Source organism: Fringilla coelebs, assembly GCF_963513975.1.
Source record: "Fringilla coelebs genome assembly, chromosome: 2".
Taxonomy (NCBI): Eukaryota; Metazoa; Chordata; class Aves; order Passeriformes; family Fringillidae; genus Fringilla; species Fringilla coelebs.
The window spans coordinates 89533573-89546066 of NC_140029.1; the positions used below are offsets into that span (position 1 = coordinate 89533573).

General features: G+C 49.9%; 2 protein-coding genes across 2 annotated transcripts; one reads left to right on the forward strand and one right to left on the reverse strand.

Moving 5' to 3' along the window:
- Positions 1 to 7: 7 nt before the first annotated feature.
- Positions 8 to 3940, reverse strand: EMG1 (EMG1 N1-specific pseudouridine methyltransferase). Its single transcript, XM_084226060.1, has 6 exons — positions 3781 to 3940; positions 3594 to 3695; positions 3125 to 3266; positions 2718 to 2776; positions 1140 to 1289; positions 8 to 371 (listed from the first exon to the last, which is right to left on the reverse strand). Exons 1-6 carry the CDS (start codon positions 3919 to 3921, stop codon positions 258 to 260), a joined length of 708 nt encoding a protein of 235 aa, XP_084082186.1. The 5' UTR covers positions 3922 to 3940; the 3' UTR covers positions 8 to 257.
- A 180-nt stretch (positions 3941 to 4120) lies between these two features.
- On the forward strand, positions 4121 to 9226 carry PHB2 (prohibitin 2). The gene is made up of 8 exons (XM_084201201.1): positions 4121 to 4305; positions 4388 to 4472; positions 4555 to 4634; positions 5021 to 5205; positions 7335 to 7464; positions 7932 to 8035; positions 8462 to 8539; positions 9076 to 9226. Exons 1-8 carry the CDS (start codon positions 4179 to 4181, stop codon positions 9154 to 9156), a joined length of 870 nt encoding a protein of 289 aa, XP_084057327.1. The 5' UTR covers positions 4121 to 4178; the 3' UTR covers positions 9157 to 9226.
- Positions 9227 to 12494: the final 3268 nt, after the last annotated feature.

The window sequence follows — 12494 nt, forward strand, 5'->3', positions numbered from 1 at the left end:
AGCCTGCCCACATATGAAAAATGAGAAAGTAAAATTCACAAGCGCTTTTTACTCAAAAAAGGTACCTTTAATAGGAGGAAAAAGGGTCAGTGGGGCAGTCCGTTTAAAGTTTCGTTGCTTCAGAAGCTACAAGGATGAAGTTGAAGTGTTTTCCAGGAGCCCAAAGCTGCACCATGTCCACAGCCAAGTCAAAGAGTCCTTCCAGAATGTGATGTCACTGTATACAAGTCCATCATGACAGCAGTAGCAGCAGAAGCTCATACTATTCCCCACACTTCCTCAAAGGCAGTAGTAATTTTAGCGCATGTCAGGGCAGCAGAAAGGGGATAGTTGCTGATGGAGACCATCTTTTCTGTATAGTCAACATTGACCTGGAGAAGAGGGGGGGAAATAGAAAAAAAAAACCAAACAAGTTGCAAAAAGTTTTCACTGAGCCCCGTCTCCATTAGTACGAGAAAGACAAGGAGCCACTGGAGTGGGTCCAGCAGGGGCTAGACAGATTAGTGGGACATGGAATCATCTCTTATGAGGAGACACTGCAGGGCCTGTTTTGTCTTGGAAAGGGAAGACTGAGAGGGGATCTCATTAATGCACATAAATATCTCAATGGTGGGTGCCCAGAGGATGGTGCCAGACTCTTTCCTCTGGTGCTCAGTGACAGGGCAGGGAGCAGTGGCCATAAACTAAAACACAAGAACTTTCATCACAACATGAGGAAGAACTTCTTTATGATGAGGGTGGCAGAGCACTGAATAGGCTGCCCAGGGAGGTTGTGGAGTCTCCCTCTCTGGAGACATTCAAATTCTACTTAGACACGTTCCTCTGTCACCTGCTCCAGGTGACCCTGCCTTGGCAGGGGGGTGGACTGGATGATCTCCAGAGATCCCTTCCAACACTAAGAACTGCAGAGGCACACTATCTCCTCAGCAGGGAAACTGCCAGCCTTCACTAATGCCCTCCCTTGGGAGGGACAACAGTCCCAAGTGTTGCAGTTTTGGGCCTTTTTTTGACAAGCATACAGGGGAAAATGGGGGGCTGGGTGGAGGGGAAACCAAGCCAAAAACAGGCAGATAAAACCTCATACTCAGAACAAGACTGAAACCTTTTCCCAACCCCAGGTAAGGGATACACGCACTTACCGAGCCGTGGGCAAAAGCTCCCACCACGATGACAACTGGCTCTGCTGCAGGAACCAGCTCACGCAGATCTGACACCTGTGATGCTGCAAAAGAGGTGCCAATCTTCATACAGCCCACAGGCAGATGGTCAGTGACTGGATTTTTAATCACCTACAGAAAGCAGAAAATTAATAGGGGTTTAGAGGCAACAGACTCTGACACATAGCTAGATACATTGTTTGCTAAAAGCAACAGACAAACAAAAAATTCATCAGCTGGTTGCAGGCTGCATCAGGAGCTCATGACTGGTGCATCTGAAGCAGTCCATCCTCATTGTCCTTGGTATTTACAAAACACAGTGGTGCTGTCATTCCACAACCAGCACTGCGTACACAGTTCAACATCACAGACTGCCCTCGCCCAAAAATCAAATCCTTTTGCCTTTTGAGGTACATATCCTGTTTCCCTGATTACCCACTAAGTACACCCAGGTCCTTGAGCAAAAACAATCCCAGATGGGTTGAGATATGCCCAGAACACAGGTGATGTAGAGGTAGATGAGCCTTGGCTGTGGGGAGCAGTAGAACGAGTAGCAGAGCTCCCCATGACCAGCACTGCAATTCCTGAGTAATCCAAAATCGAAAAGGTCCACAAGACCTTCTCCAAGTGACAGCAGGCAATATGGAATAGCCAGGAGAAGCTGAGGCACAGCACTGCTCCCAGAAGAGCATCCCAAACACCACCTTCTCCTGCAGAGAAGCCATGGAGCACTCATTGGGCAGCAGGGTCAGGATCCCCAGGCACAGGGACAGAACAAACCCCAGCAGGTGTGTCCAGATGTTGCCAGTCTCAGTGTGTACCTGAAGATGCTCTTGAAACAGGCACAGAAGGATGGCATGGAGGACCTATAGTCCCCTTTAGGCAACTCTGTCTCATCTTGGCTGGCAAGCAGCTGCTGCTGGGATTGAAAACCACTCTCCTTCTTTGGAGAATCCAGATTTTCCATAGGAAAGTTACAACACACACTTAAGTCATGATTAGCTCTTCTTTGCTTCTGGGAGTCTTGCTGACCTGCCTGCTGACCCATGTCCTCAGGCAGGTGCACTGGCTAGGGCCAAGCCTTCTCTGCCAAGGTGACATCACCATCACCTTCCTCAGGCTGCTTTTCTGGCATTTCCAGCACCAAGGGTAGTTCTTCATGTGAGAAATCTGATGTCATGATAAATTCTTTGTCCCTGTGGCTAATCCAGTCTTCCCCTCTGTGACTGCGGAATGCATTCAAGTTAATTACATCTTCATTTCCATCCCTCTCAGCCTTTTTGAAAGCTGTACCCAAAAAGTGTCAGCGCCCAGGCGTGGCAGTCAGGCTCAGGTGAGGAAACAAATCCCTCAGCTCCAAGGACAGGTGTGTTTGGGGTTTCCGGTGGCATGTGGGAGAGTCCCCCTGAAACCAGCACCCCCAGCAAGGATGGAATGGGATAGAATAGCAAACACACCCACAACCAAAAAAAAAAAAAAAAAAACTCCCCCAAGAAAATCCCCCCTACATTGCCATTAGAATGTTGCAACATTAGCTGTGAACAGTTACAGAGTATTTACCTTCAGCAGTTTCTGAGGCCCATCAGCTGCTCTAACACTGAGCTTATGCAGCAGCTGAACTGGCAAAGAGAAAACAAGAAAAATAAAAATTACTTAAAGCACAAATCCTGTGCTGTGCCTGAGCTGAGCTACACAAAAGTCCACCTCTAGAGTTCCCATCAGACTGAAAAAGTTATTTTGCTGACAGCACGGCCTCCTGCAGGCAGTCCCCATGGTGCTAAGGAGCATCCCCATGGTGCTGGGGGATGCATCCTGGAACATCCCAGAGAGATGCTTTCACTTCTGTGCTCTTTTCTCACTTTCACATTTTAAGTTCAGTGCCAGTTTTTGACTTTTCCCGAGGTTCCCCCAGTCCTAACCACCTTCCTGCATTATTCTATAGCTGGTGTAGAGTTTGAATTGCTTACCCATAAGCCCACAGAAGCGATCAAAAGTTCTTGGGATTCTGGTCTGGGGATTGACTTCAATGAGAACATTCTTCTTAGTATGGATATAAACCTGCAGGAGCCCAGCCCGATTCAGGGGGCTGTCCATCAGCATCAGGAGACTCTGAAAGCCAGAAGCACACGGTAGTGGAAATAGAAAGGCACGGGAGAGAGAATTCTAGGGAAAATTGACAGTCAGCCCCCGCAAATGCAGAAGGGACCGATATTGAGGCCGAAAGCTCACCCCATTGTGGGATGTAACGATATAACGCTAAGAAATTCAAGCCCAGACCCAAAGAGCGACTCAACCCAAAACCCACCGGCGTAGCAGGGGAGGCCAAACCCTGCCCCGGGCTGCAGGGGCACAAGCGGACCCCAGGGACGATGGCCCCGAGCCCCCTTGTCCCGAGCAGCCCAGGCCACCACAGGCGCCGCCGGACCCAGCGAGTACCTGGTGGGTGATGTCAGGCCGCACCTCCCCGGGGTCCCGGCCGTTCCGCAGCAGCAGCGCCTTGTGCTTGTCGCAGTTGAGCAGCTCGAACGTCTTCCCCACCTACGGCCAAAGCACAGTCAGGTCAGCGAGGAGCGAGAGCGTCCCGGGCACAGCCGGGCCGGCCCCGATCTCCCGCCGCCCGCACCTTCACGGTCTCCAGACTCGCCCCCTCCAGCACGACCAGGAGCCGCCGCTGCCCGCGGGGCCGCTTGGCCGCCAGCAAGCGCCCTTCATCTTCATCATCCTCCTCCCGCGCATCCCCACGTGGCCGCCTGGGCGCCGCCATTTTGTCACGCGGCCCCGCCGGCCCCGCCCCGGCCCCGCCCTTCCCACCGCGGCCACCCAAGATGGCGCCGGGGCGCGCCCTCTATCTGGCTCCGGCCGGACCCGCTTCCGGAGCGCCTCGGCCGCCGCGCCGGAAGGCGAGTGCTGGGGGCGGGAAGGGGCAGCGGGGGCGCTCCCGGCGCCGCGGTTTCCCGCCGGAGCGGCACGGCGGTCGCTCCTTCCGGTGTCCTTCCCGGCGGGGGCGGCGGCGGGGCGGCCATGGCGCAGAACCTGAAGGACCTGGCGGGGCGGCTGCCGACCGGGCCCCGCGGCGTCGGCACCGCGCTTAAGCTGCTGCTGGGCGCCGGTGCCCTGGCCTACGGCGTGCGAGAGTCCGTCTTCATTGGTGAGTGGAGTCCCCCCCCAACCCCTCGGATCCTTCGCGCCCGCCGCCCGCGGTGACCAAAGCCTCCGCTCTCTCCCCGCAGTGGAGGGCGGCCAGCGCGCTATCTTCTTCAACCGCATCGGCGGCGTGCAGCAGGACACCATCCTGGCCGAGGGGCTGCACTTCAGGTAGGGCCCGGCCCCCCCGGCCCCCTCCCGGCTCCCCGGGCCCGGCGGGGCCCTCGCCCCTAACGCGCCTCCGCTCCCGCAGGATCCCCTGGTTCCAGTATCCCATCATCTACGACATCCGAGCGCGGCCGCGGAAAATCTCCTCCCCCACTGGTTCCAAAGGTGAGACAGAGGGGCCACGAGGGGGGAGACACGGGACAGGAATTCCGCCGTAGTGCTGACGCTCTTCAGACAATTATGGAATGTTAAAGGCTTGAAATAGACCTTAAAAATCGTTCAGTCACAATCTCCTGCCGCGGATAGTGGCACCTTGCACCGGACCGGGTTGCTCAAAGCCCCATCCGACCTGGTCACGAACACCTCCGGGGCTGGGCCATCCACAGCTTCCCTGTGCAACCTGTGCCAGGGCCTCGCCACCCTCACCGTAAAGGATTTCCAACCACAACGCCCCTCTCCGCTCCCCACGGGTGCCTCCTGCTCCTGGTCCCCTCAGTGCCGGCCCTGGCTGGGGGGCTGCAGGGCGCTCTGACCCGGCTGTCCCCCCGCAGACCTGCAGATGGTGAACATCTCGCTGCGGGTGCTGACGCGGCCCAACGCGGCCGAGCTGCCCAGCATGTACCAGCGCCTGGGGCTGGACTACGAGGAGCGAGTGCTGCCCTCCATCGTCAACGAGGTGCTCAAGAGCGTCGTGGCCAAGTTCAACGCCTCGCAGCTCATCACGCAGAGGGCCCAGGTGAGCCCTGCCCGGCAGCCTCGGGCCGGCTGGCAGGGGAGCTGCTGGGTGGGGGGAGCCTCCTGGCAGGGGAAGGAAGGGTGACTGTGGTCAGCTGGGAGGAGTGCATCCGCATGGGAAGCGTGTCCCACGTACAGTTTGATTCTAGTACAGGTACAAAGACTGTTGGCACCTTCTGGGGAGTAAACTGGGTCTGTTGGTGCACAGAGTGCAAAACTGCACCAGAATGTAACGCTAGGGGAGGGAGAGCTGGTTTGCTTCGTGGTCCACAGGTGCCAGTGGAACTGGCTGTAAAAATACAGATCTCAGAATGACTGTCAGAGCAAATTAAAGAGTTTTGAAAGATCTGTAAAACAATGGGAATGAGCAGTTAACAAAGCGCTAACCTGTCAGCGATGGATGCTTCAGAAGGGTAGCAAGTAACTTCTGTTCACAATCACAGAATGGTCAGGTTGGAAGGGACCACAGTGGGTCATCTGGCCCAGCCTCCCTGCTCAAGCAAGGTCATCCCAGAGCACATGGCACAGGATTGGCTGCAGATGGTCCTGGAGTGTCTCTAGTGAGGGAGACTCCACAAGCTCCTTGGGCAACCTGTTACAGTGCTCTGTTGCCCACACAGTAAAGAAGTTATTCCTCATATTCATGTGGAGCTTCCTGTGCTCTGGTTTCTGCCCGTTGCCTCTTGTTTGATTGTTTGACATCACTGAGAAAAGCCTGGCTCAGTTGTCTTGGCACCCTCCCTGCAGGCACTGATTAGAAAAGGATCAGAGTGTCCTCTGGAGGAGTGTTGCAAAATATTAGAAACATCTAGCTTAAAAATGCCTGTTTGTGAAAGTTTGTATTGTAATAGTTTGCCAGGGATTCTATGAGTTCTCATCCCCTACAGCAGCTGGTGCAGAGAGGAGGTGCTGGTCTTGTAAAAGATTTTAGTGGAGGTCTTGCAGGACCAGGAGGGTCCTGAAGAGTTGTTAGATGAAATACAAAGCATCTCTCAGCTATTAGAGACCACATCTCTGATCCATGTCTAAAGAACCAAAGAGTAGAACTGAGTGTCCTTAGGTTTTGTTGTAAGAAATGATCTGCATCCCCCTGGTGAGGGGCTCCAGCTTTTTGTGCTCATCCACATGGAGTGCTCTGGAGGGATTTGTTAGTCTTCATGTAGAAAGAGAATTCATGGAGAGGATGGGACAGCAAAGAATATCTGAGGGTTTCAGCTGTGCTGGAACAAAGGCTGTTTTAAGCATCTGTAATCTCAGATAAGAGTCATTCTTTAATCTCTGAAATTTTGGAACAAACTGAATTGCATTTGTTTTCTTGTTATATATCCATCCAGTGCTTGTTATTATAAAGTGATGTGGTATTGAAGGGATTGATAGAAAAAAAATCTGATTTCATATAGTTGTGCACTCACAGTTCCCACAGGAAAGGTTTTGCCACTGTTTAGAGTTCTGCTCAGAAACAGCTGCAGTAAAAGTAAAAGCAAATGCTCGACTGGCCAAGCATGTGATACTGTAGCAGTAGTTTCTGTTTAAGTCAATATTTGGTGCGGGACTTGTCAGGCTGCCTGAAAAAGCTGCTGGGAAGTAAGCGTAGAATAAATCAAAGTATCTAACAGCAACACCCGCCCAAAGCAGCCAAAAAAAGTGGAGTAGCTACACTAGACAAATAGCTACTGTATTAAGAGATGTGATACAGGTTTAAAAAAAATATGTGGTTATTTCTTTTTTTTTGTGTTGGAGTACAGTTATGAAAGCACAGCCTGCAAACAGTGGCAAATCCAGGGTGGATAAATAAATGCTTATTGCCAAAACTGTGGGAATTATGGAATTGGATGTGGCAGGATGTGAAAGCAAAAGATGCTTTCAAGGTTTTTTACTTTCACAGTGTTACTTGCATAGAACAGTTTAGTAGTAACTATAAATGAGCTGTAATAGAGTTTTGAAAATGCTTTTTGTGGCTCTGGATATGTTACTCAGAGGTGGTGTTGATGTCCATGGTATGGAGCTCGGGTTGGGGAATGTCTCTCCCAACTCTGTGAAGAGGAGTCGTGCTTTGCTTTTGGAGTGCTCAGGAAGTGAGGAGCACCCTGTGCTTGGTACTACTCTTGTTGCTGTGTGTGTGTGTTTCAGGTGTCTCTGCTCATTAGGAGAGAGCTGACAGAGAGAGCCAAGGATTTCAGCCTCATCCTGGATGATGTGGCTATCACAGAGCTCAGTTTCAGTCGTGAATACACAGCTGCTGTGGAGGCTAAGCAAGTGGGTGAGTTCCACTGGTGCCTGAAAAGGGTGGATTGCCTTCGCCTTTGAGTTATTAAACAAGGAGGTGGAATTTGGGCTAGTGTGTCAATGCTGTGTCACTGTATAAGTTCAGGTACAGGGTTACAAATCTCTAAGCCTCCTTAGTAACAGAGCTGAACTGGTTTAGTTTGCAAGTGTTACAAGAGGGCCTTAGCTAATGGGCTAGACCACCAGAGGGACTGAGTTCCCAGAACTAAGGTTCCTCTTCAGACTGGGACTCTGTCACTCGCTGTGGGGGTTATGTGTGGAGGGTCTGGGTGCTGTGGGTTTTACTCAAGAAAAGGTAAAGTGCTCTCAGGTATGTTTTGTACTTGAATGTGGTCCCAGAACGCTACCGGTTCTTTGGGAAGCAGAGCCCCTGGTCCTAGCTGTCAGGTTCTGATGGAAGATACAATGTATTTCCAATGCCTGTGTCTCTTCTCCCTGCAGCCCAGCAGGAGGCACAGCGGGCCCAGTTCCTGGTGGAGAAGGCCAAGCAGGAGCAGAAGCAGAAGATAGTTCAGGCCGAGGGGGAAGCGACAGCTGCCAAGATGATATCCTGCTTCGGGAGATTTTGTGGGATGTGGCTTGTGAGCTTGGCAGTCCTGAGAATCTGTCACACTGGGCTCATGCTTAGGAGACTGGGATCAGATGAGAGCTTCAAGTAGGTCACTGTTCTTTATTTCCCCCTCCTGCAGTCGGCTGGAGTGAGGTTCGTCTGAAGTTAGAGGTCAGAGCAGAGGAGGCCGTGGGCCTGTGCTCCTTGTTGTAAAGTTTCACTTTCATTGGCTCTGTGTGACTGTAATCCATAATGTTCTTCATCTGGGCAGGTGAAAACATGCCTACCCAAAGGCCCATGTTACTGGCAAAAAGATTGCTTTTTACCCACTAAGATGTTCTTTAATACGGCTTAGGAAGAATTCCTTGAGGGTAAGCCGCTTCTGTTTGTGGTATTTTCCTTAACTTTGGTTCCCTTGTACCTCGGGGAAGCTCTCAGCAGGAATCCAGGTTACATCAAGCTACGTAAGATCCGAGCTGCTCAAAACATCTCAAAAACGGTGAGCATTTGGGCACAGAATTCCCTTTGTCCTTTTGCAGTTCTTGTGTCCCCCCAGCTCAGTGGCCACATGATGAATTTAAGGCGAATGTGATCTGTCCTGTCCTGATCTTTGTTCCTGCCCAGCCCTTCTCTGCTCAAGTAGAGCTTAAGACTTAGCAAGGATCTGCAATTAGATGTGAGGCTCAGAGTTCATGCCCTTCATATGACAAGGCCAGATCCACATCAGATTCCATTACCCACCCTCTCCTGCAGCCACCAAAAGCTTCTGGTTACCTGCAGCTGAGAAAGGGGGACAGATAAATGTGGGATCAAAGGTCTTTGTGACAGAATGAACACTTCTTTTAGAAAGTCTGATGGCTCTGGATGGGAACTCAGGAAGTAGGGAGTTGTTTGGAGGAATTGCATTGATTTAAATGAGGTCTTAAGTAATTAACAAGAGTGCTTTATCTGAAGGGGGAGAAGGGTTCCTAGTGCTGTTCCTCCATGTGCATTTTTAGTCCTTGATGCCATATCTGTAATGTATTTCTTTTTCAGATTGCTGCCTCACAAAACCGTGTGTATCTCACAGCAGATAACTTGGTACTGAACCTGCAGGATGAGGCCTTCACCAGGTAAAGGAGCTGGGTGCCTGGGTTTGTCTGCACCCTATCTGGGAAGCTGCTCCCCGTTCTGGAGCTCTCTCAGGATCTTTTTCTGAGGGGAGCCTGATGCCAGAGGATACAGCCAAGTAGGAAGCAGCCTCTCCTACTGTGGGAATGGGGATTTTTGTTAAATCTCATCAATTTATTCTTGTTTTTTTCTTTCCCACCCTCCACCCTTTACTGCATCTGCTTACACAGAGGAAGGTAAGGCACTGCACGTTTTGATCCTCTTGTTAGTACTGTAACCAGGGTGTTCTGTTTCCTGGTGTCTGGCATGTTTCTGGCCTGGGCCATTTTGGCCCCAGCAAGTTTATTCCAGTCTCTACCTCAGTTCCCATTTGTGTTGTGAAACTTGAAGCTTTCCTTGCAGGGAACCACACAAACCTGTACATGGAGTGTGCAGTAATTGGAGCTCCATGTGTGCCTCGTAAGGAGCCTTGCATGGGAAAGGCAGCAGTAACTGTGGAGCCTTCTCTGAGCTATCACATGTACAGGGCATCCTGTGCTTATGGCAAACAGGGCTGTGAGGAGGCAGGCAGATGATCTTGGGAATTTGTGGTGGTTTGGGCTGATGATCTCTTGGGAAGATGCATTTGTTATTGTCCAAAAGCTTTCCAGTTCATGTGAGAACACCCCGTTTCCTGCTTTCAGAGTTGTCAGGAGTTTGGTGTCTTTGCCTAATCTGTCCAGTGTTTACTGAAAAAGGCAGTGCCAACTGAGCTAACAGGATGCAGCTGAAAGCTTGGAGTTCTCAGAACTGAGAAGGGAAACCAGAGTTGGTTTCTTTTCTCTGGGATCTTTGATTATAACATCCTTCTTTCTCACTTCTGACCAGATTCTGTTATATTTGTTCTGGAAGATTTAAGGGGCTTTGGAAAAAGAAAACAAACACTTGCCTAATAGGAAGGACTTGGAAGTCCAGATCCTTTGGGTGTGACCCATACCTCAGAATCCATATTGAGTAGCTGGTAGAGCTTTGCTTGTACTTTCTGGTGACTTGTACTGATGACTCCCTTCTGTCTCCCTTTCAGTGACAGTCTCCTACTCAAAGGGAAGAAATGAAAGAAGTTGAAGATTCCTAGAACCAGCGTCGCTGACCAGCAGAAGATAAGAGTGAGGATCTTTGAACTCCCTCCACTAGTATTGTTTGTCCTCACTATGAAGTTTTTAATCCAGTAGCCAGATTTTGTCCCCTTGCCTCTGCTCCATCTGTGGTGATTCAGTTACGGGAATGGACTCTGCCTCTAGGCAGCTGTAATTCCTTCCTCATCCCACCAGTTAAATTTGGAGAGGGCGCAAAGGGGCTTACTGGTATTAACCCACATGGATATTTGCCTCTAATCTTCATTAATATTTAGATTTGTGTAGGATATCAAATTATTTTTTGGCCAAGTGAGGGAGTTCTTCTGCCATCAGCACCAGGCTTTTTTTCTAGTAAATTTTGTTTCTTTCACTCTTGATCCCAAGAGAACCTGGGACTGAATTCAGGACAATGCCATTCATTGGGTGCCTGTCACTGCTGGATTATCTTACTTGTGTCACTGTCTGCTCAGTGATGCTTTCAGATATTTGTAAAAATTAAAAAAAAAAAAAAAACCAAACAAATTTTTATTGTGTCTAAGTGTGCTTAGTACACTTTAAAAAAAATGGTTATTTTGTGTAGTGGGAGGTGGAACAGAGATTTTATCAGAAATTAGAATGAGGATGATGAAGGGAAAGGAAAAAGAAAGAAGTACACTCATTGTCACTGGCAGATCATCACAGTGTGGGGAGAGAGGAGAGATGTTTGGATCCTCATCCAGCTGTGTGGGTGACCAGGCTGGTTCCTTAGCTGCCTGTGAGGGCTGCAGATGAGGGTAGGTGTACCTGCTTTTCCAGGTCACAGAAGCATCTCTATGCTGTGTCCTGGCCTCCGTTGTTACACCTTGGGCTTTTTTCCCTCTCTGTTTTCCTGGCTGAAAAGAGGAGGAGAAATCTTCCTCCACTGACTAAACTCTCCTTTGCTTGTGTTTCAACTGCAAGATCTTGTGTTCTTTAGGGGGAGCTTCTTTGTTGTTTCTCTGGGCTGCCCTATACTAAGATTTAGGGCTTTGAGGTTATCACAGCATCATAGAATGTCCTGAATTGGAAGGAACTCACAAGGATCAAGTCTGGGGCAACCTAGAAGTTAAACTTTAGGTGAGAGCATTGTCTAAACACATCTTGAACAGAGACAGACTCAGGGTCATGACTGCTCCCCTGGGGAGCTTGGCCACCCTGTAAATTACCCTTTTTTCTGATATCCAACCTGAACTTCCCCCTGTGCAGCTTTAAGCTATTCCCTGTGTCTGTCCTGTTGCTAGACACCGAAGAAAAGAGATCAGCACCCCCCTGCTGCTGCCCCTGATGAGGAGGTATTGGGTCAGCCCTTGGTCTTCTCCAAGCTGAATTAACTTTGTATCCTCAGCTGCTCCTTGTAAGTCACACATTTCCTTGCTGTCTTTGTTGCCCTCCTTTGGACACATTATAATAATTGTATATCCTCCTTGTGTAGTGGAGCATGAAACTGCACACAGTGATGGTGAGGCTGGACCTGAGTGCAGTGGGACCCTCACTTCTCTGGCCAGTTAACTATTCTGTGCCTAGCACACCCCAGAATAACACACCTGGCAGGGCCTGCCATCCCTCAAAATACCCAGAGCCTTTTCTGCAGGGCTGCACCCCAGTCTCATCCCTCAGTCTATATTCACATCCAGGATTGCAGTATTCTGGGTGAAGAATCTGGCATTTGTTCTTGTTCAGTTTTGTGTGGATGAAATTGTGTATACCTCTGGCTGTGTGCTGAACGCTGTCCAGAGGGATATGGTGACACTATCAAAAGCTTTGCCAAAACCAATAAAAGCCCCACATCCGCCTTCCCTTTGACTACTAGGTGGGTAGCCTTGTTGTGAAAGGTTATTAAATTTGTAAGGCATGACTTTCCCTTCAAGACCTCACACACACTTTGACCAAGGACTGCATTGTCTTTCAAGTCTTTTTCTTGATAGCTTCCAGACTCATTTTCTCCACAGTTTTACCAAGCACCAAAGTGAAACTGATTGACCTGTAATTACCAAGATCTTCTTTCTTACCCTTCTTGAAAACTGAGACAACATTTGCCAGCCTCCATGTCAACTTATACAGATTCCTAAGGCTGTTGATTAATAACTGAGAGAGGTCTCACAGTTACATTGTCTGTTCAATACCCTGGGAGGAATCCCACTGGGCCCTATACACTTAGGTGCATTCAGTTGCAGCAGCAAATCCCATACAAGTTCAAAGTCAGCAGGGAGT

Bases quoted from the DNA above. Each gene is read 5' to 3' on its own strand.
- EMG1 (XM_084226060.1), bottom strand. From the start codon at position 3,921: ATGGCGGCGCCCAGGCGGCCACGTGGGGATGCGCGGGAGGAGGATGAT. The intron at 3,696-3,780 runs GTGCGGGCGGCG...CTTTGGCCGTAG, and splicing joins CGAGTCTGGAGACCGTGAAG to GTGGGGAAGACGTTCGAGCT. The intron at 1,290-2,717 runs GTAAATACTCTG...TGCTTTCTGTAG, and splicing joins GGCCTCAGAAACTGCTGAAG to GTGATTAAAAATCCAGTCAC.
- PHB2 (XM_084201201.1), top strand. From the start codon at position 4,179: ATGGCGCAGAACCTGAAGGACCTGGCGGGGCGGCTGCCGACCGGGCCC. The intron at 4,635-5,020 runs GTGAGACAGAGG...GTCCCCCCGCAG, and splicing joins CTCCCCCACTGGTTCCAAAG to ACCTGCAGATGGTGAACATC. The intron at 7,465-7,931 runs GTGAGTTCCACT...TTCTCCCTGCAG, and splicing joins TGTGGAGGCTAAGCAAGTGG to CCCAGCAGGAGGCACAGCGG.